The sequence below is a fragment of the Nanorana parkeri genome, unplaced genomic scaffold (assembly GCF_000935625.1).
Source record: "Nanorana parkeri isolate BGI_ZX_2015 unplaced genomic scaffold, ASM93562v1 scaffold238, whole genome shotgun sequence".
NCBI lineage: Eukaryota > Metazoa > Chordata > Amphibia > Anura > Dicroglossidae > Nanorana > Nanorana parkeri.
The window spans coordinates 697,398-720,701 of record NW_017306506.1 but is presented as its reverse complement, the minus strand read 5'-3'; the positions used below and the strand labels follow the sequence as shown (position 1 = coordinate 720,701).

The 23,304-nt window shown below is 40.3% G+C and overlaps 1 protein-coding gene across 1 annotated transcript in view; it reads left to right on the top strand.

Moving 5' to 3' along the window:
* NEK5 (NIMA related kinase 5) overlaps positions 1-22,104 on the top strand; it is a 30,884-nt gene extending 8,780 nt beyond the window's left edge. Inside the window, exons 2-13 of the mRNA XM_018556447.1 lie at positions 2,273-2,369; positions 3,686-3,783; positions 4,555-4,638; positions 4,730-4,800; positions 6,039-6,125; positions 6,224-6,278; positions 7,046-7,246; positions 10,189-10,285; positions 12,135-12,274; positions 12,502-12,683; positions 13,847-13,910; positions 21,985-22,104. Of these exons, the coding sequence (XP_018411949.1) occupies positions 2,273-2,369; positions 3,686-3,783; positions 4,555-4,638; positions 4,730-4,800; positions 6,039-6,125; positions 6,224-6,278; positions 7,046-7,246; positions 10,189-10,285; positions 12,135-12,274; positions 12,502-12,683; positions 13,847-13,910; positions 21,985-22,104 (1,296 nt within the window). The remainder of the gene's footprint in view (positions 1-2,272; positions 2,370-3,685; positions 3,784-4,554; positions 4,639-4,729; positions 4,801-6,038; positions 6,126-6,223; positions 6,279-7,045; positions 7,247-10,188; positions 10,286-12,134; positions 12,275-12,501; positions 12,684-13,846; positions 13,911-21,984) is intronic.
* Positions 22,105-23,304: the final 1,200 nt, after the last annotated feature.

The following is a 23,304-nucleotide window of genomic DNA, read 5'->3' as shown; positions in this document are numbered from 1 at the left end:
TAAACCTGCCAGAGCAAGGTAGGAACATAGCATGTTAGTGGAACTACAAGTAACTGAGCAACTTACTGTTGATCTGTGACACATGTTCATAGTAGTGAGGCTCCATTTACACATAGCGGTTTGAAAATCAGCACGGATTTCCGCGCTTTTGTCCGTGCGGCAGGAAACGTGCATCCTGCCAGAGCAAGGTAGGAACATAGCATGTTAGTGGAACTACAAGTAACTGAGCAACTTACTGTTGATCTGTGACACATGTTCATAGTAGTGAGGCTCCATTTACACATAGCGGTTTGAAAATCAGCACGGATTTCCGCGCTTTTGTCCGTGCGGCAGGAAACGTGCACATATTAACATACGCACGGATTCTACACGTTTGCGGCTACTACTATAGCTGGAACGTGCGTAATCCGTCCAGAATATCACGCTTAGACTTTTTTTTGTGAACAAGGTATATTGGAATATATTCGTTTTGTGTGGTTCCGCCCGTACGAATACGTGCGGAAAACCGTGTGAATGGAGCCTAACAGAACAGATGCAACTCTGATCCATGACAGTACTGACATCAATATTTAGAATGGCTTGTTCTTCTTCCAGAGATAAACCCTACAGAGCCCATTCGTCTCTCACAATGCTCAGATTCATAACATTGCTTCGAAATCTTGGGCTCTGTGTATCACTCCTAATGAGTATTGAGCCATAGAGTATTTCATGCAGCCTCTATTGCTTAGTTCCGAAACATCTACCTGGGTTGCCAAGGTGTTTCTTCAGTTTATAGTAAGCTTTTTATGTATTTCTCAAAGCCACAATAAACCGTAACTGTAAGAGCACTGGCTTTAAAGCTTTGTTGAGTTTTCTAAGCCATTGTAAGTCAGTGCCCACAATTTTTCATCTGGAGATCTACTTTTCAAATGACGAGCTCAATGAGATCTACCAACAATAAAAAACACCTGCATTCAGGGGCGGGAGGAGGCGTGGTGGTGCATTGAAGTCAATGGCACTGCAGCCAGTCTCCTTGCCAACATTGCGATCGCCTGCACCCGTGCCTTCGTTCCGGTCTAGTGTGATCGGCAAAAATGCTGTGTGCCTGCGTTCCGGGTGTGGGCGATCGCACTGTGGGCGGGTGGCATGGCTGCGGTGCCATTGACTTCAATACAACCCCACGCCCCCTCCCGCCCCTGAAAGCAGGGAGTCGGTCGGCTTGCATCCCAGTGTGTCCTAGAGGCTCCGGCGTCCTGTTCTCTCGTGGTGCTCATGTGGCCAACGTTGCACATGGGGAGAGGTGTCCCGCCCCTTTCCGTCTGCGGCGCCTGACACATTCAGCCGGCAGCCGCACGAGCACCGCGGAAGCATAGCCATAGCCAGCTTCTTTTGCGCCCGAGGCAAAAAAAATGTTACATTTTTTTAATTTTAATTTATTTTTTTTACTCTTGGGGGGGCTTTGGGGAAATATTAGGGGTTTAAACAGACCCCTGATATTTTCCTTTTTAAAATAGAAAAGAAAAGAAATTGAGGACACAAAGTCCACAATCTCTTTTTCTGCAGCCTCTGTTCTAAATGAATGGAAAGCACAGAGGCTTCCCATTCATTCAGAAACTATTTACTATCATGCAGTTTCTGAATGGGGAGAAGCCTCTGTACTACTCCCCATTGAGAAACTCATGAATGAACAGGAAGTGATGTAACACTATGAATGATATGTACCGATCCTCCGCCGCTCAGCCACGCACATGGGGGCTCAGCTTCTCTTTTGGATGCCCGCTGCTCTCCTGGGCAGAGGCAGCGGGGGATCCGAGGAGAAGTAAAAGAAGCGCTGCAGCCGCGGGGCAACGGAGGAGGTAGCCGGTGTCACAGAACTAAGGCCAAGCGGAGAGGAGAGAGGCGCCGGCTGTCAGATCCTGGCCGAGCGTCTCTCTCCTCACCATTTGGCCTTAGTTCTGTGACAGCAGCTCCCTCCCCCGCCACCGGCTGCAGCGGTTCCTTCATTTCTCCTCGGATCCCCTGGGAGAGCAGCGGAGATTCAGAGGAGAAGCCCCAGGACATCGCAATCTACCAGTGATCGCTACGCAATCCACTGGTAGATCGCGATCGACCTTATGGGCACACCTGTTGTAAGTGGTTTTAGTATTTAGAATATATCCATTTGAGGGTGAGGCAGGGAGAAAGACTACATGAACGGGCACTGGGTCAGGGGCTGACAGAATTGTTACATAATATATTTTCAGCAATGCACCATGTCATTAACAGTTGCTATCTTTAAAAACATTTCTTACAGATGCCTCCAAAGGAGAAAGAGGCGTCTCAGAAAGAGGTTACCCTTTTGTCTAAAATGAAACACCCAAATGTTGTAACCTTCTTCACGTCATTTAAAGGTTTGTTGTTGCTTTTGTAATAGATACACATAACCCATCTTCTCATGAAATGCCCTGTCTAATCTCTTACTAAACTGTTCACTACTTCAGTTCATTCCAGCTACATGCGTAATAGCAGATTATGGGAAAGAATTTAGAGATAGGAGCTGGGCTGTATTTACCACAGCAGGGTTAGAGGGGCAGCATCAAGCGTCAAAAATTGTGATAACCTTATGACTACATTCACATCTCTGCAATGTGACATCGCAGGTACAATGCAGGTTGCATTGCGGTATGAAAGGGCAGACCATTTATTTGAATGGGCTGCCTACTGCATCTAAATTGCACTAAAAGAAATACTTGACCCTTTTTAAAAAATCACATTGCACCAGAATGCATGGTAATGAATCGCCATGTGTTGTGGTGCAATGCAATGGCTAGGTGCGCTGGGGTGCCATAAGGAAATAATGACATCACAGCACACCTGACAGAGTAACATGTGATCCTATGTAATGTGGGATCATGTGCATGATCTCCAAAATTGCAGAAATGTGAACAAAGCCTAACTCATTGATCTCCTCTTCTGTCCACCTCTGGACATTTCAGGGTAAATTCAGCAAGAGAACTGCAGGGAGAAGGAGTGACTGTGGGTGTTGAAGGGAGTCACAAGGTTTTTCATAACTCAAGGAACATTTCATATCATGCATATAAAGCAGACCACATGCTACCTCCAATAGCAAATTAGAGCATTAGTATTTGCTATAAGGATCACATGACACAGTCGATAGAGCTTTTACAAAAGGTAGTCATCATTAAGGCGTGCCTGGGGTCTTGGTGTAAGTCTAAAGGTGCGCATACACTGGCCGAATTTCAGCCGGTTTTTAATGTAATGGCCAAAATTTGCACAGTGTGTGGGGCTGTCGGCTCCCTATCAGCCGGTATTCCTCGATCAGCTGATCGAAGGAGGCGGCTGGAAAATCTTTGTAGCCAATGAGCTGCCCGCTCTGATCGAGTATTCTGACAGGTGCCGGCGACACCTTTCAGAATACAATGTAAACAGCGGCGATTCCTCGATTGACACGCTGTTTGTGTTGATGTAGGGATCGCGATAGGTGTATGGCCAGCCTAAGCACATCCCTAGGGGTCATGATAGTTTGGAGCAGCCATTTTCTCCTGTAGGATCAAGTTAAGATGCTTCCCTCTCCGGAAAAACGTAAGTATTATCTGTAAAATGGTTAATTACATGGGTCAGTCCTCATCATTTTCTCTCCTTTATCATACTTATGTTTACAATGTATCTCTACATCTGTAGATGACTGTACCATGTCTCATTCTAGAGAAGAATAGTCTGTACATTGTGATGGAATACTGTGATTGTGGCGATCTGGCGAAGAGAATAAACAAGCAGAGAGGCATTCTCTTTGATGAAAACCAGGTAAGGAATGATTTTGCTGAAGTTCCTTACAGTGTAACTTGTACTTTAATACAGAAAGACCGTCTTGGCCAAGGTCAGAGCTCCTAAAAGTGATTTTTCAGTTTTTGGTAGATGTTGGAGAATTCCCTGCACTTGTGTTCTCAGGTTTGCATATCCCCCCTGATTGTTATGAGAGGGTCTCACTCTTTTTGTTAAATGTTTAGTTTATTATTTAAAGGAGAAAATTAATGGAGTAACAACACGAGAACTTCAAACCCAAACTCCAAGAAGGGCAGCGACAGACCTACAGATACAGATAGATATTAGCATTAGAGGAAACAGACACCCCAAGGAGGAGGCATTTTGTAACATGAAATTAGTTACTGAGCTTGTTAGTGGCTTCTATGGGTGATACAACATGCTACATAATCATGAATTGATCACAAACTACTTGTGGAGGATATTAGGTCTAGCTAGCTAGGCTGAGACTTATCTTGTACAGACTTGACTCTGAAAACAGCTATACAAGATGTTATTGCATTTTCCCTACAATTGCACCATTGATGAAATTGGGCCATAATTAATCTTTTGAGCATGCATCTCCTTTTATCCTGGAACTGAAGCAGGTCATGATGTAACCATGTGCAGTTGGAAAAGCAAAGTGATACCTATGATCTGTTTGTTTAAATAAGAGAGTTTATTGAAATTCTCCTATTTATTCATATAGTCTACAGGTAAAAACGAAATTTTCCAAATAACTATTTTAAAATTATATATTTGTTCTTATGACAGATTCTCAGTTGGTTTGTGCAAATTTCTTTGGGACTGAAGCATATCCATGACCGCAAAGTGCTTCACAGGGACATTAAGGCGCAGGTAAAGTCATGTGGTTATTCTCTGAAGGCAAATCAGCTAATCATAAAAGTGTTTATTTATTGGGTTATTCTGAGATATTTCTCTTTTACAGAACATATTTCTTACCAGTAATGGGACGATCGCCAAATTGGGAGATTTTGGTATAGCAAGAATGTTAAACAAGTAAGTTGTATAATGTTATGTTTGATGATGAATAGTAATTACAAAAAATCATCACAAGCGCCCACACCCGCAGCTGTATTGAAGTGCAGAGTAATACACTCCCGAGGCAGCTCCCACTGGTCAGGGTAACCGGCAAACTGAAATAAAAAACAAAAGGAGCGCCTCCATCGTGTAAAACATCTTAATTAATTGGTAAAAACAGCTAAGACCCTACTTACAGACATATGGAATTAGCAGGCATGTAAGTTAAATGGATGAACGAAGACACGGATTATTCATAAAAGCCTCAGCCAGCAGGCTGCAAGCTCAACACGGTTTACGCGTTTCAGATGCCACGCCTCCTTCCTCAGAACCAATGGATTGCTCCTCCTATGTCACACTCTTAAAACCACAGTGGTGACCAATCACGATCTGCCACTGAATTTGAATCACCAGGAACCAAAAAGCCAGTCACCTCTGGCCAAACCCGTACTGCCGGCTTTTTTTGTAAACTAATTTAACCCCTAGTATACATGGGGGCCAAAAGAAATTTGAACGAAAAAATGGCCAAAAAGAAAAAAACCCTATCGGTGCCGTGTAAAAAAAGCAGAGAAGGCAACGTTAGACTGAAATTCTGTGTTAACCCACTAATGGGAAGCGAACAAATGTGCATATCAAAAAATGATCACTGTATGTACATCATTTTATGCTAATTATCTCCCCACTTGTTTTGCTGTTTGTATAAAACATAGAAAAATACATCTTCTAATGCTCACATGGTCTGATATATTTAGCTTAAAGTGACATTAAACCCTCAGATTTTTTAACATAAAACAATACTGTAATGTGTGCCTTACTGTAATCCATGGTTGTTTCCCTTCTCTTTGCTGCTCTTCCTTTTAAATCTGTATCTCTTCTCATGCTGGGCAGAACTTCTGTTTTGCAGCAGACTGCCTTGTCTCAGGAATGGATATATGGTGTCTGTGTGTAGGTTTACAACCTGAGCCAGCACTACAGGAAGAGGCACTCAGCTGCAAAGGGAAGTTCTCCCCCAGCATGAGAAGAGATAAGGATTTAAAAGGAAGAGCAGCAAAGAGAAGGGAAACAACCATGGATTACAGTAAGGCACACATTACAGTATTGGTTTATGTTAAAAAATCTGAGGGTTTAATGTCACTTTAACACCTTTGGATATTTTCTTGTAAATATACACATTATTATACTAATTAAGACTATTTAATTTGTTTTTCCCATCAAAGCACAATGGAATTTGCGCGTACATGTGTTGGGACTCCTTATTACCTTTCTCCAGAAATCTGTGAAAACCGGCCTTATAATAATAAGACGTAGGTGATTGGTAACATGTAGCTACATTGAGTATTTCAGCTTAGAAAGTTATTATAACTCTGGGTTTAATTTTTTTTTCCTATTCTCTTTCTTCAAGGGATATCTGGTCTCTTGGCTGTGTGTTATATGAACTGTGTGCCCTTAAACATCCCGTAAGTAGTGTAACTGGTGAAAGAAGATTTGTTATAAATACAAGAATGAATCAGATTTTTTAAATGTAAACTAGACAGTGCAGGTAAGTCCTGAAAATACAAACCAAGAACGTTTAAGTCAATTGCTGGAAGGAAGATATCAACTCATAAACAAGAGCATATATTGCCATATCCATGGAGCTGTAAGGTTTGGGCAGCATTATGGGGCACTGACTTGGCCATCAGAAGTTGGGCATATTATAGTACAATAAATTAGAAAATGAAGAAATTATGTGTATGTCAAAATTAGTAACCAGTCAACTGCAGGGGTCCTGCACGTTCACTGGCATGTTGTGGAGAGAACATACAGTATACACTATACACTGCAATAAGGGCTTTTGTACCAAGTACCATGATGCTCTTTATATATTGATTATTGGAAGGAGACCTGTGTCTTTCTTGCTACAGTGCTGTTTGGAGCACAAATCTGCAGCTTAAAAACAATGTATTTTTTTTGCTTGAGATAGAAGATATGTACCTGGATTAATCCAGTATGAATTTCTGAATAACATTAAAATAGGATTCATTATGTGAATATTGTATATGCTATGTCCTCTAAATACAGTATAATGTCCAGCCTTTAAACATGTACTGATTTAACCTGCCTAGTATTTGGATCTTATGAAGATCTAACCTATAAAAATACATTTATTTTAGCTGGTGAATTTCCTTTGAATTGCGCTGGTTTAGTTGATTTACTGTATTTTTTTTCCCTTCAATTCTGTTAGTTTGAAGCCAGCAATTTGCGACAGCTGGTGCTGAAAATCTGCCGTGGTAGTTGTGCTCCCCTTTCCTCAAGATATTCATATGATCTTAGAACACTTATTTCTCAGCTCTTTAAAATCTCTCCACGTGACCGACCATCCATCACATCCATATTGAAAAAGCCATTTTTAGAGAAACGCATACCCAATTTTTTGACACCAGAGGTAAGTTTGTCTCCCCTTGCTGCTTATATATTTAACTTGGAGTAGTTTTTCTGGGGAATATAGCTACAGGGGTTGGAAAGGTTACAACAGTGTCCTGGACTGGAGCGAACAGGTCCTCCTCTGGCTGGTGTCGCCACCTGTGCTCCCCATAAGTAATTATCTGCTTAGGGATAGATCTGCAAGCCCTGCATCATTACCCTGAAGGGCTCCTCTTACCCCAGTAGTTATCTAGGTATGAAGGTACTTTTATGTTGATTAACATGTTGAGTATTGATACTTTACATTTTTTAGACGCTATTTATTGAATTTTTTTTATGTACACATATTCAGCAAGCAAAAGAGAGAAACACATGTGGAGTCCATTAAAGAAGAGTGGACTGGCATGCCCTTTTTATAGGGATTTGAACAATATAACCATATCTGTTACCTTGAATCAGAAAATAATGTCACCGTGTACTCGTATTAAATCATGACAAGAACATTGGATAGATCTTTTTGTCTTGATAAGACTCCATCACATCAAGGTCAGCTGTCTTGGTATTGAACCTATTGTTTCTTAACCCAAGTTCAAAAAACATGTTTATGACTTTCTGTCCTTGAACTCTTGCTACCTCGACCTATAAGGCCTAAATGTTCTACATGAGCTCTAGGATCATCACCCAGGACACTTCTTAACCCATTAGTTATGTAGATATTATGGTACTTTTATGTTGATTACATGTTGACAGAAAGCATAGTGTAGATACTTTACATTACATTGCCACACTAGCAATGTGGGGTCCTTCTTAAGTTTCCAGCATGGCATGTTTACAACAATAAGGGTCTTGATGTTATAGCAGAGACCTTTGAGTTGGCTTGTGTGGGAATACCACATGGTCCAGACCGTCTTTCCCCCAGATATTATCAAAATTGTTTTTGTGGCCACTAATTTGATATGTCAATTTATATAATGTAAGCTAACAGTTATATGGCTAATCCACCCCCCAACATCAGACCATGATATAGATTCCATTATAGAGTAGCTGCTTGGCTTTATTGCTTTCTCAAATATATATTTGGATATTTATGAATGTGCAGATCTCCCAATATTCCCAAAAAACAAATCTTTAGGTAGTTTATGTTACGAAAGACAAAATAATGTGCAACAAACTCAGTAATTAATGATCAAAACTTTTGTATTTGCATACAGCTCCACATTGTTCGTTAACATTTGTTTTTGGCTGTACTTTATACTCAGTGTATGATTAAAAACATAAGCAAAGGTTACTTTCAGCGAAAACATATCAAAATGATCAGATGCTAAGATATCGGCACCTGATGATAGATGCAATCTCCACTTTATCTGTAATACTTGAATTGTATACTTTCTCATCTCTCTTTTAAAAGAATAAGTTCACTGGCTCTAGGAAAACCCATGAGGTTAATGTATATCTAAATCCAAAACTTTTTCCATTATGGATAGAGTAGGGAATAGTTTAAACCAAAACAAGGGATTTTCTCTAGGGGATCCGAACTATAAGGCACACCGCTCCTATGGGGATAAGATAGGCCTGTCTACCGTATCCGTGACCGGTGCTGCATTTCAAAAAACTGGGAGGGTTGGCTAAAGAGGCTAGCCAAACCAAGAGGTCACTCTATGGAACGGGACACGCCAAAGTAAATATCAGATATGTTTATTATACAAAATTGTTGATTCTTCAAAAATAGTACAAGGACATCACCGTCTATCACCAATTGGATTAAAAATACATAAATTGTCTGCAGACTAAAAAGACAAACATATAGTGGTGGCCATTGGATGATTCAAGTAAATTCAATCATTGTATGCAAAAATACAATGGGACTCCGTGGATCCGCACCGTAAAAAATGTAATGGATTCAACTCTCATATGAAGAGTATAATGCAGCAAAAATAGAGCATGAATTTGATAATAAGCGGAATTTGTTGAAAATTACTGATGATAGGTATACTAGATGATGTAGTTCATAGCCGTTGTAAACAAAATAGTTTTTTGAACTTAGTCCAGGCAGTTTCTTTTATGCGTGATTATGGTCACAATGAAACAATGATTATACCAATCAGCAGGACCTTACTGTATCACTTGTGTGAGGACTTCAGCTGTGTTAGACTTAGATGGTATGGGATAATTCCTGTGTTTTAGATGCCTTACTATTGGCCCCTCGCTGTGATGGGCAGCCTTCCTTAAGCGGTAAAGTATATGTGGGAGGAGGCAGCCGGCCACAAGTGTATCTGTAGAGCGAGTTATTTGCTCACTCTACAATGGTAGAAGAGCTATTTTAAAAGGAGCTTTGAACTTTTCAGAAAATTTAAATGTTTCAGTCATGGAGATGGTTCTCTCAACTTTGCAACAGCAGTAAAACATGTTGCTGTAACATAAATCTAAGGGCAGAAGGATGACCAAAGTTTACAGGGGACTGGATGTATGTTTTATTTGGAAAATTCTTAAAAGCACATATTAATTTAATATAATACATACATTTTATATATATATATATATAATGTAATATATATCCCAGTGAGGACACTCTCTGCAAGGAGTTTGCATGTTCTCCCTGTGCTTGGATGGGTTTGTTCAAGGTACTTCGGTTTCCTGCCACACTCCAAAGACATAATCAGATAGCCAGGTGGCGAGTCATTACACGCCACCCGGCTTCCTTAATGGGACTTCCAGTATCGATATTTGCGAGTACTGAAAAAATTAATATATCGGCACTCGATACCGAAATACCGGTATCGGTGCATCCCTAGTTCTAATCTTTCACATTCTATCCATTAGCAAAAAATTTTAAAAAAGTTTCACCTTTTTAGATATACTTGAACCTGATCAGATATCTTGCCCCGGGCTTCCTTTTGTTGCGCACATTTGAAACTTCATAGTGCAGTATGTGAATAACATAATAAATGTCATCTGGGCTTCTAGTTAATAGAAGAGGAGTTCAGCCATACTGTACTGCATAAGAACAAGCCTCAACCTGCGAAACAAGCACGAGTGCCAGTCACCCCGAAAGCATCTCCAGGTAATAATCAGAACTATATATAAATCTTACTTGTGCTGTGTTAGAGAGTAATGTATTGTGAACAGCAACCATTAAAATCAATGTAATGTGTATTTTCACTTTTGCAGCCAAATTGGATTAACCCCTATTTTATATTTGTTACATGTTTCTATATAAATGTCATTAAAGCTTAAAGTGTATTTCCAATTTTGCAGTAAAATTTAGGAAAACCCCTCCATATGTTCGTTATGTGTTCCTATTCACACAGCATACTGAAAAATAACTTTTACAAAAATGTCTTACCATGTAGATGTTTTGTTAAATCAGGCAAGATGGCTGATTCCAGGTTTTTCCTCAGCCCTTTCACAGTGGTCTGTCCCAATGGAAAGTCTTGGGACTGAAGTACGAGGATTGTGTTTATCTGATAAGCTTCATTAACATACAATGGACAAGCCACCTCTGAATGGACAAGACCCCTCAACCCTCGCAGCGCCTCCTAACATTTCAAAGAAATAGAAGCAAGAAGAAATGTTAACCCTTAAAACCCTAACCCAAGTAAAATTAATTTAAACTGCAAGAAGCATTTTTTTTAAAACTTATGCAATGTGAATGAGAAACGTGTAACAAATATAAAATAAAATAAAATTTCGCAGCCCAATTTGGCTGCGAAAGTGAAAATACACTTTAAAAAAATAAATAATTGCTGCTTACATTTTTAAGTGCCTTTTTATGGAGAGGTGAGCGAACGCTGGTATGTGTTCGCTCACCTCCCGATCTACTGAGCCGACCTGTGACAGTCTCATTGTCACAGGTCGGTTAGAACTATGAGGTGAGTGAAAAGCACTCACCTCATAGTTCTCCTTTAAAAATCCTCCCTAGCTTCCCTCCTATGTAATGTTAGAGGGGGCTGGCAGAAGTTATGGTTACTCTAATGAACCCTGTCTGTACTGTGGGGGCCGATTTCATTATCACTTGTAAACTAGATTTAAACACTGTCTGTCCTAACAAAGGATTAAAGTCTTGGAGGCATTGTGTGTTATTGAGAGGAATCTCGGTCTGACCCAAACCTTGGTCCCGCCTGGCTGCTAAACCCTGTGCTTCTTGCCTGATGAAGGGACCATGCTAGGCTCTGAAACGTTGCTTTGTACTTGTGATGCCATGCGTATCTGACGTCAATAAAAGGACGAAATGATGCATTGGACCTAGGTGTGCGAGTGACTACTTCTACATTTGGCGGCTAGACCGGTCCCCACAGCTTCTCTACCCCTCCACTTTGGTGGTGGAATGTGCCTCGGTATCCTCGTATCTAATGCACGGTATTAGACGTGATGACACATGGGTCATTAGACCGCCGGAGCGGACGGGAAAAGAGACTGTGGGGACCGGTCTAGCAACCAGGTGGGACTGACGTTTGGGTGAGTATATCTTTGTTATATTAGTCCCCTAGAAGATAATGAGCACTTAACCCTTGCAGTGCAACGCTAGCCTCACTCCAAGGGTTACGTTTTATTCTCCCCAGAGTTCTTAAAGGGTTCTGCCATGCAAAACACCAAAGCTTTATGGGATTGTTTTTATATGCTTATGTTGGTGTGGCTGCTTATTAACTAGAGACTGCTTACCAGACCTCAAACTATTTACCCATTGAAGACACCTATTAGTTATCATTTATACACTTACTTTTAGAGATTTATATAAGTCATATTTGTCCATCAGAATTTCTTACCATGTATTTATTATAAGCAAAGCAAAAACCTTCATCATCCTAGGCAGCGTGGGCAGATATTGTATACAGTAGTTTAATACTATGGACTGATGCAGGAAAAAGGAATATGAAAATATTTCACAGACGTTGTATTAATTTTTTCCTAAGTTCCAAGAAACGGGAAGAGCAGAGTTCAGGAACTTCAGCCTGGAAGACAGAAAGTGGTGACACCTCCGGGAAGAGCGGACTATCCACATAAACATGAATGGAAGCCACCTTCACGAGTACAACATTACAGCCCTGTTATGGTGATTGTTTGTCACTTATGTAGTATTCCTTTAACTGTGTTGCATGGAATGTTATTAACATACACACACAAGACATTGTGGAGTTGTTGCCAATAGCAACCTGATTATTCCTTATACTTTCAGAACCACCTTAAAAAAATACGTCCAGAATTTGAATGTGTGCCTTTGTGTTACCTTTTTAATGTATGCTTTCAGGAGCTCTGGATAACAGTGTTGTTTCTGTTCAGGTGCATGATCAGAACTGGAGACACAGAATGGAGGTTGTTGAGAAAGCTGCAGCTGGACAATATGGGCATGGGCAATATAACCATTATTACGCCAGGTTGAATGACATGCAGAGAAGGCCCTATGCGTACCAGCCTCACCATGGACCACCAATAAACCACCACATCGATTCTCCACAACATTTGTATGTACTGCTTCAATAGATACTATAGAAAGTGCTTCAATTTTAGATTAAATATATATTATTTATTACAGGTATTTATAGAGCGCCAACAATTTATGCAGCGCTTTACATTCACATGCACATTCACAGCAGTCCTTGCCCCTGAGGAGCTTACAATATAAGGTCCCCGTCTCGCATACAGTACATTCATACTAGGGTCAATCTAGACAGGAGCCAATTAACCTTCCAGCATGTCTTTGGAGTGTGGCAGGAAACCAGAGTGCCTGGAACAAACCCATCCAAGCACAGGGAGAACATGCAAACTCCTTAGTCCCCTGTAAACTTTGGTCATCCTTCTGCCCTTAGATTTATGTTACAGCAACATGTTTTACTGCTGTTGCAAAGTTGATAGAACCATCTCCATGACTAAAACATTTAAGTCTTCTGAAAAGTTCAAGGCTCCTTTTAAAATAGCTCTTCTACCATTGTAGAGTGAGCAAATAACTCGCTCTACAGATACACTTGTGGCCGGCTGCCTCCTCCCACATATACTTTACCGCTTAAGGAAGGCTGCCCATCACAGCGAGGGGCCAATATTAAGGCACAGGAGGTAGCAGGGGCAAATGGGTCACTATTTGCATAATGGAGGTTTTTGGGCTCCCGGGTCCTCAAGCAGTCAGTGGAGCTGTCTTGGAGCTTAATGATATGCAATGAAAATGACACTTTACTATGTATGTATATTGTACCTACAGGTACACCGTAATCTCCTTTTGTAGCAAAGGCTTTTAGTCTTGGATAGAGTATAGAACGGTTTTAACCCCTAGAAGGTTTTTTCATGTCTGTGTTCCATTTTTGCTTCAGGGAGAAAAGTAACAGGATATTCCTATAAAGTCGATAGAAATCCCCTTCTTAGTTGTCTCAATTGTAAGATTTCCCCTCACCTCCCGTTCCATTGACAACCATGGCATGTTGGTATTCTTATCACTTTCTGTCCCTATCCTATAATCCAGTGAACATGCTAACCCCTCCCTAAGCTAGAACTATCAAAAACTTAACAAAAGGTAAAAGTCTAGAAATCGATGTCACTGTAAATACATTGCTTGTATTGATTCTACAGTAATATGACAAGACTACGCCAGCAGTCCCTACTCATTTCTGATCCTTTCTCGTTTCTCTATTTCTAGGAATGATTTTTTACAGAGAAAACAGGAAGCAGAAAGGATTAAGATAAAGGTTGAGAAGCAGCTGGTGAGTTTATTTTATGCATTATGGAGGAAATAAAATCAAGAGATCATTTGTGATGTGACAGTTTTGTTGTCAGTTGAAGTACACCGGTCCCTACAGGTGAGAGTTAGGAATGAGCTGAGCAATGAGAACTAGGCACTGCTAGATGTCTGTCAGTATGATATAATTCATCCATCACTGCAGGGCACCCTAAAGCCTTGGAAATGCCTTAAAGAGACCCTGTCACCAGAACAATCATTTCAACAAATATCTTCCCATAAGATTAAATGTTCATTTCATATATTTTAATTACTTGCAGAAGCCTCTCACGTGTATACATCCAAAGCCCTGCCACTGCTGCTGGGCACTGCAGACTCAGAGCTGTCACTTAGGTGACACTGTATAGCAGGGGTAGGCAAACTCCAGACCTCTAGCTGCAGTACAACTACAAATCCCATTAGGCATTGTAAGACTCTGAAAGCCACAGGCTTGTCTCCCAAAGGCAGATGCAGATGATTCGGTACATTGTTGTGTAAACAGTTAGCATATTAGTCAGATGGTATGAAGGGCAATGCAAATAAAGCAGAGTACCAAAGACGAGTAAAGAAGAGTTCCTTCTTTGCTTGCCTGTACAAATACTAAACAAGGGTTTTTTTTTTAAATATTTAATCTTTATTATTTTTACAAAAAGCCATAAACAACATATTATTTTAACATACAGTGTGTTACATACTTATAATTATAATCAAATTTCGAGTACAGTTTAATGGTTTTTAAAAACAAAACAGAAAAAAAAAAAAAAATACAAAAATTTACACTACATACCATATAAGGGGATTCCGGCAACCTTTAATATTCCTTCAATACAATCCTATTCTAGAGCATTTTGAAATAGCACTGTATGTTATCCCAACCTCTAGTCCATCTATTCTATTACTATACAGCCCCTCTATCCTATTTCCTCCATATATCTCGGGGATTTTTTAAACTCAATCCATTGTTGCCAGGTACTTTCAAATTGTTTATACGTGTCCCTCCGTATTGATGTCATTTCCTCCATCAGTCGATAATATTCTATTCTCTTAAACCACTCTCTCGTAGATGGAATGATACTTTTGTTCCAATATAGTGGGATCATCACCTTAGCTGCGTTAAGTAGTGGACGCAATAATGATCTTTTATAGGTTGCAGTCGGCAAGTCCGTTAGATTGAAAAGACAGACCATCGGCTCCAAGGGCAATACAATTGTTGTAATCTCTTCAATCAATTCTATTACCCGGGACCAGAAAGGCTGGAGTTTGGGACAGGACCACCATATGTGGACATAAGTACCTTTATTACCACAGTTCCTCCAGCATAAGTCCGACCTGAGTGGATACATTGTATGTAATCTTTCCGGTGTGAAATACCATCGAGCCAGAAATCGATACAATGTATCCGTCACTAAGGTACTAATAGACGAAAGAGTATTAAGATATAAAATTCTTTGTTTTTGTAAATCCGTCCAAGTAATCTCAAGTTCCCGTTCCCACTGTGTTAAGTACCGCAGAGATAAATTCGATTGCTGGTCCAATAAGATCCCATATATCTGTGAAATTCCATGACGCGGTGGGTCAGTAAGATCAAATAATTTCTCTATTGGTGTAAGTTCAGATATTGTGCGTAAGGGTTTTGGTAGTGATAACATAAAATGTGATAATTGTCTATACCTCCATGTGTCAAAGGGGTAAGTCCCCCATTGTGCTCGAAGTTCTGCTAATGAGAGCATTCTATGTCCCTCATAAACGTGATTAAGTTTTAAAATTGCTTGATTCGTCCATGTAAGAAAACTCGTATTGTGCCTTCCTGGTGGAAAATATAAGTGATCTGTCACTGGCATTATAGGAGAGTTATATTGCCCTATGATCCGTGGGTATATCAAATTCCAAATTTTTAACATGTGCTTAGTGAGTGGCGAAACGTGCGGGTGTAATTTCCAATATTCTGGGGGGATCCAACATATATTTGATACTATTTGACCAGCAAGCCCATTCTCCAGTCCTACCCACTTTTTAGTGTCCCTATGATAGTGCAAATCCAGCATTCTATTGATCGCTACTGCATGATAATAATTCTCGAAGTCTGGTAATGCCAAACCCCCCTGATTTCTGGTCCTAGTGAGGACTCTATACGAGATCCTCGCCGAGCTGCGTTTCCATATATACCGGCCAACTACTTTTCTCAATGCTCGCAGATAAAATGTAGGTAACGCTATTGGGACTGTTTGGAGTATATATAATACCCTTGGTAGTATCATCATCTTAATGACATTTATACGGCCCGTTAAAGATATACATGGATGATGGTTGGACCATACATTAAGATCCTTACGGATTGCATTTAGCAAGGTCATGTAATTAACCGTAAATAAATCCAAGATTCTGGGTGTTAATAATATACCAAGATATTGCATTTTATGTTCCTGCCACCTAAAAGGCATTGCGTCTTTCAAAGCATTTACTGTATGCCTCGTAGAGGATATATCCAGAATCTCAGATTTAGATAGGTTTATTCTAAAATTCGATACCCTGCCAAATACTTCGAATTCTTGTAGCAATGAAGGTAATGATATCCGTGGTTGTGAGATAAAGAATAAAATATCATCTGCATATGCAGCCAGTTTATGTTCTGATTTACCCACTATAATACCCCCAATATTCCTATTGAGTCTAATCGAAGTGAGGAAAGGCTCCAATGATAAAACAAACAGCAGTGGAGATAAAGGGCAACCCTGTCGTGTACCATTTTGTAAAGTAAATTTTTCCGACAGGGCTCCATTTACCTTAATTTGTGCCGTAGGATCATTATATAGAGCCATTACCCCCATTAAGTATTTAGGTCCTATGCCCAGTGTTTGCAGAGTCGCCCGTAGATAGTCCCAATCGACCCTGTCAAACGCTTTTTCTGCGTCCGTAGACAGCAACAGGATGGAATTTGGGAGTAATGAGGCTTGATGTATTAAATTAATCGCCCTCTGGGTGCTATCCCTCGCCTCCCTACCCGGTATAAATCCCGTTTGGTCATTTATTATTACCTGTGGCAGTAGGCCACTGAGTCTAGTTGCCAATACTTTGGCATAGATTTTAATATCCGTATTAAGTAATGAGATTGGCCTATAGCTACTGCAGATGGTTGGGTCTTTGCCCGGTTTGGGAAACATGGCTATATATGCATGAAGTGTTGATGGATTTGGGAGGGAGCCATTCATAAATGAATTAAAGTACTCGCCTAAGTAGGGAAGAAGCACATGTTGGAATGTTTTGTAATATAAGGCCGTAAAACCGTCAGGTCCTGGGCTTTTCCCAGTGGCCAATCCTGTGATAGCCTGTTGTATTTCTTCCATACTTATGGGAGATTCCAATTCCTCCCTATGTAATTTAGACAGATAGGGAAGAGGTATTGCAGCTAGATAGTTTTGGATATGCTCTATATGTTGGTCCTTAATTTGGGTAGTGTCATCAGTTCTCACGTTATATAAACTAGAATAATAATCTTTAAAGACGTTAGATATCTCTGATGTCACGTTTACCATAACGTCTTGTTTGTTTTTTATTTTGTCCACAAAATTTGAGTTTTGCCTAGCTTTCAATAGTTTCGCCAAATGTTTCCCGGGTCTATCTCCCAATTCATAAGAGTATTGATTGAGATAATTCAGGGATCTCTGATATTTAAAAGACAATTCTTCTTTAAGATCTACCCTCGCTCTTACTAATTCTGCTAGTACCTGAGATGTCTGTGCTCTTTTATGGTTCCCTTCTAGTGTGGCCACCCTTGTTAGGAGCTCTGTTATTCTGCCCATTTTTCCCTTCTTTATACGTGCCCCATGAGAAATAAGAGCTCCTCTAATTGTGGCCTTATGTGCCTCCCAAACCATACCCGGTGAAGTACCTTTCTTTGTATTTTCATTAAAGTAATTAATTAGATCTCTCGTTATATCTCCCACTACCTTCTTATCCCGCATCAGGGCCTCATTTAGTCTCCACATACCCGCTGGACGTTTCATCCCCGAAAATCTTATGGTCATCATCACCGGTGCATGGTCTGATAGGGTAATAGGGAGTATTTTTATGTCCTTTATAATCCCAAGATGATAATGGTCTACAAACATATAATCCAGCCGTGTGTATGAGTCATGTAATGGTGAGTATATCGTGTAGTCCCTTTCCTGTGGGTGAAAAACCCTCCATACATCTACCAATTGCATCATATGGAGTTGTGTTTTCAGGGATTTGAGCCTTTTAACGGCTATATGGGATAGCCCTGTTGATGTATCAAGAGTGGGGTCCATATGTACGTTAAGGTCTCTTCATATATTTATTCAATTTGTCTTATGGCACAATCCTCTATATGGTTTTATATGAAGGAGTCTTCACTCCATTCTTTATGCTTATCATCATTGTGACTTTTTACGTCAAACTGTTTTTTACTATAATATGTAAATATGATATGCATTTGTCTATATGTAGTATGTGGTTTTATATGTGATCCCAGTCTCCTGTTCCCCCTTTTCTATACGATTTTATATAGGGCAGACTGCTGCTATATGCCAGTATTCATTGTAGATCCGATCTATGTCATTATAGCTATCGGTTTTTAACAGCTCTGATTGGCCACGAGTTTGGTGTCAGACACAAGGTTGTTATTGCCTGCCGTCTTTGATACCATCCATCCCCAGCCGCCGTCCAATCAGCCTCTATTACTTGACCCTATCACGTTCGAGCCGCCCATTCTTAAGCTACAGCAGGGAGGAGACTGGCATTACGTCCTGATGAAGGGGGCGTGCCCCGAAAACGTGTCGACACAGCAGTGCTTTACACAGGACACGCTATCCGGATCTTTTTATTGCTCTGGTCATATTGTCCAACGGCTTGTTTTTATCTTCAACATAGTGAGTACCTGTCAATTCACCTTTATGCCTGTCTTTTTGGATTAAATGATATTGCACCAGGAAAGGCGCCTCTTCTTTTGTGTTTTTTAGATGTTCCAGTACCCTTGACTGTTTTTGAGGCTGCACCTTGCATATGTGCTTACGATTTCTTCCCCAGGAGGGATAAGGATTGTCCTTGGCGCTTTTAAAACCATAAACTTTTCTATTTTTGGTAGTGATACCTCGGTTCACAAACTTAATTCGTTCCACGATTCTGGCCGCGAACCGAGTTGGTCGTGAACCGAATCAAATTTCCCCATAAAGTTCAATGTAAATAAGGTTAATCTGTTCTGAACATTCTTGTCACCTTCATTACCGCTCTGCACTTTCTTTTTACCACCATGCTTGCTCTGCACTTTCTCTGGAGCCATGCTGGATTGAATAATACTGTACAGTACTGTATGTGCTAAAAAGCACTCAAAAAAGCTTCACAGCAAGTGTGCACAGGTCTGTCTGCGAACACAATCTCGACTAGAGGGAAGTCACGACCACGTGTCAGAGTGGGGAAGATGGCTGCGGTCGTATTAGTTACCCAATTTGGAGTTCGCGAACAAGCAAAATTTTGCTGAACTTCCTGTTCGCGAAATGAATTGTTCGCAAACAGAAGCGTTCGTGAACCGAGGTGTTACTGCATTGGCTATTTCAAATTGCAATAGCCAATAGCAGGCTGGCTATTGTGCACGCCCACTGAGCAGAAGAGTGGACCTGAGAGACAACTTTCTGTGGGCGGGGCTTTAGTAGCCAGCCTGCTATTAGCTATTGCAGTTTGCAATAGCCAATAGCAGGCTTGCTATTGAAACCCATTCACCTGTCGGCTGAGGAAGCTAGCTGGCAGGTGAATGGGGCTGTTAGGGGGAAGCGGGCACTGCGGGGGGTGTTTCTTGAGAGTTGCTCTTAACTGTCAAGCACCCAGAAGCTACAGTTATCCGGCACCTACCTATCCCCGTGGGTGCCTTATAACTGCGAGTTTACTGTCAAATGACCATTCTTTTTTAACCAGCTGGAGTTTCCAAAGCTTTCTATTCATGCATGGATCTCCTCTCACACCTCTACAATCATCACATGCTTTAAGGGACCCATTCTGAGGACCCCTCCATGAATCAAGCTACCGTAGACCTACCCACCACCAATAATACAAGCGTTACCTCACATACACACTATAAAGTGTTGCTTTCAGGACGGTATTATAAATTGTATCTATATGCAAAATGTATGTGCAGTGGATTTTCATGACTATCCGAAATACATTTGGAGGTACAACGATACACAAACGATACACGTTATCGTTTGTGCTTTAAACTAGATGGCCACTAAATGGAAATAGATACTTATTTTCTGTGCTTCTCAGCTCCATCTAGTGGCCATAATGCGGTATTTTATGAAAATTACATTTAACCTGAAAAGAAATTAAACTAACATTTGTTTTTGCCTTCATGTGTACAAAACTAATGTTCTTAGAGATTCACAGGGTGAATGATTCTGTGAATTGTTTATGGATCCCTGGAATTGTTTCCCTGAATAACTTTTGAAGAGATATATTAGTCTTTGACTTTTTTATTTCCCTCGCTACCTTTTCCCTGTTAAAGTGCAGCTGAAGCAAAAACTTTGTTTTTAGTTTTGGATAGAATGGAGAGGGATTAAAACACCTGTCAGGTCTTTATTGCTGTCTGTGTTCCTGTTGGGGAGATTCACCCTCTCTATTTGTCCTGGTAAATGTTATCACTGAATTTGAAAGAAAATCCTAAATTTATGTTTGTCATCAGAACAGGAATAGATGGGAAATCTTCCAATGGGGACACTAGCCACCAGGCATTTCCCTCTCTTTGCAGGGATTTCCTCTCACCTCCTGTTGTGACTATCGGACAGCAAGTGAAGGGAATTCTCCCCAATTAGAAACAGATGACAGAAATAAGCTGACATTGGGGTTATAACCCGACCTTACTCTATCTGAACCTTCAGTTCTACTTTAAATTAGGATGAGCTGTTCTTAAAGTAGAAAAGTGCTAAAAATATATTCTGTAACAGTGGCATATCATACTCGATCTTCCTGGGCAGGATAGGGTTTAGGGACTTAGGCCAGAACCCCAAATGCCAGACTGCTGGTCATTGGGAAGAGTCATAGACTTTCACCCACAAAGCATCAACACACAGCTGAAAAATGCTGACGGGGACTTTGGAAAACAAATGAGCCCCTGAGTAAAGTTGACTCCATTACGTCTAAATAATATAAACAGTTGGATAAGCTATATTGCTGTATAGCAATCGGTGTATAGGTCTTTAGAAGAGCTGATTCATCATTTTAAATAGGACATTGCAATTCAGCTGGATTCTTTATTTCCACTTGTTTGTAACAGCCCCATTGAGTTACACTGAGTGCCACCCTCTTGCAGCTCCTGAGTTTTATCCAGAAGTTGCAATGATATAGTTCTTAGATCATCCTCTGGTGAAACGGCTTAAAGTTGACCTTTACCCCATTTCTCTAAAAATCCCCTCCGAATGCAGCTATTCATGCTGATATAAATTCCTGTTACATTCATTAGTTCAACAAACAGTTTTTTTGCTTTTACTTCCATTTATTCTTTTTCCACTTTCTGGTTGAGTGAGGCACTGGTGATGTAGCCCTGGCCTCACAGATGCATCCTGGGAAGGCTACATCATCAGCGCCTTCCTGGGAAATCTCATCTGTAAAATGCAAAATCTCGCAAGATCTCATGGGAAAGGCATTTGTTTCCCCCAAAATGATGTGCATGGTCACATGTTCAAGTCGCTGTGTCAGAGCTTCAGGAAGTAAAGGGAGATGGATTCATCTGACCTTAGTAAAAATGGGGAGGAAAAGAACAATAAGAATACAAATCTGGCAATTATCTAGAAGTATCTGTTTGTAGATTGTCATTATTACTAAACATTTCTAAGATGCCTTTGTTGTCATTTTTATGATAAGGTTAAAGTTCCTCTTTAATAATACCTAACATTATAACTAGTAATAGAACAATATTTTAATCCAGAGATTTGTTCTTAGTAGTCTTGGTGAGTCAGGAAGGATTTCTTCCCTCTGGAATGGCAAATTTGTCAATGCCATTACATCTGCAAGACAGAATAACATTGTCCATGGTTTACCTTTCACTCCTATAGGGGCTGCGCCCATCATCTGCCGACCAGTTCAGAAAGCATACACCAGTATCAAGGCATGATATACGTCCTGAGCCAACTCCACAAAAGCAACAAAGGGATAATGAGGTACTTCCAGTATAAAAGGGCTACTTGAGTCACTTCAGCAGTTTTACTTTTATATGAGGTTTCTGGTATGTTGTACATGACTAACAAGTTGTATGTTATTGGGGTTACATGTTACAGAAGACTATTAGTTATTTTCATAAGTCACAGCATGCAGTATTAATAGTAAACATACTATTGCTATCCGTATTCATATTATTGATCTTTTGAACCCTCATGTTTCGGAATGAGCCAAGGGTAAATCCTACCATGCCAGGTGTCACACATTGTAACTATTCCTGCATGGAACCCGGGATTATCCCAAGAAAGAAGAGGAACAACAAAGCATGGAGCTACAAATATTATATACAACAATAGTGTAAACTCTTGAGGCATTTGAACAATGCTCATAGAAGTATATGATATCCTCCATGGATTATTAATATAATAGTGCTAATAGTGTTTTTATAGTGCTATCATATACTATAGCGCCGTAAGGTACAGTGTACAGGAGACATACATAACGGAGCATACCATGAACAAAACATACGAGGAGGACCCTGCACTTTAGAGCTTAAAATGTGATAATACACACAAAGTTTAAAAGGGTTCCTGTCAAATAACGTTATAGGGTAACATGATGGCACAGTGCTGAAGTCCTGGATTTTGTCCCACCAGAGAAACTGTCTGCATTGGGTTTGTATGTTTTCCCTGTTTTTGTAAGCATTGTATACACATGTTCTGTATTCCTCAAGAAATCCAAAAACAGGCTGGAAGATTCTTCTGTATGTGTCTACATTTTTGTCGACACAGCAGTGCTTTATACAGGACACGCTATCCGGATCTTTTTATTGCTCTGGTCATATTGTCCAACGGCTTGTTTTTATCTTCAACATAGTGAGTACCTGTCAATTCACCTTTATGCCTGTCTTTTTGGATTAAATGATATTGCACCAGGAAAGGCGCCTCTTCTTTTGTGTTTTTTAGATGTTCCAGTACCCTTGACTGTTTTTGAGGCTGCACCTTGCATATGTGCTTACGATTTCTTCCCCAGGAGGGATAAGGATTGTCCTTGGCGCTTTTAAAACCATAAACTTTTCTATTTTTGGTAGTGATACCTCGGTTCACAAACTTAATTCGTTCCACGATTCTGGCCGCGAACCGAGTTGGTCGTGAACCGAATCAAATTTCCCCATAAAGTTCAATGTAAATAAGGTTAATCTGTTCTGAACATTCTTG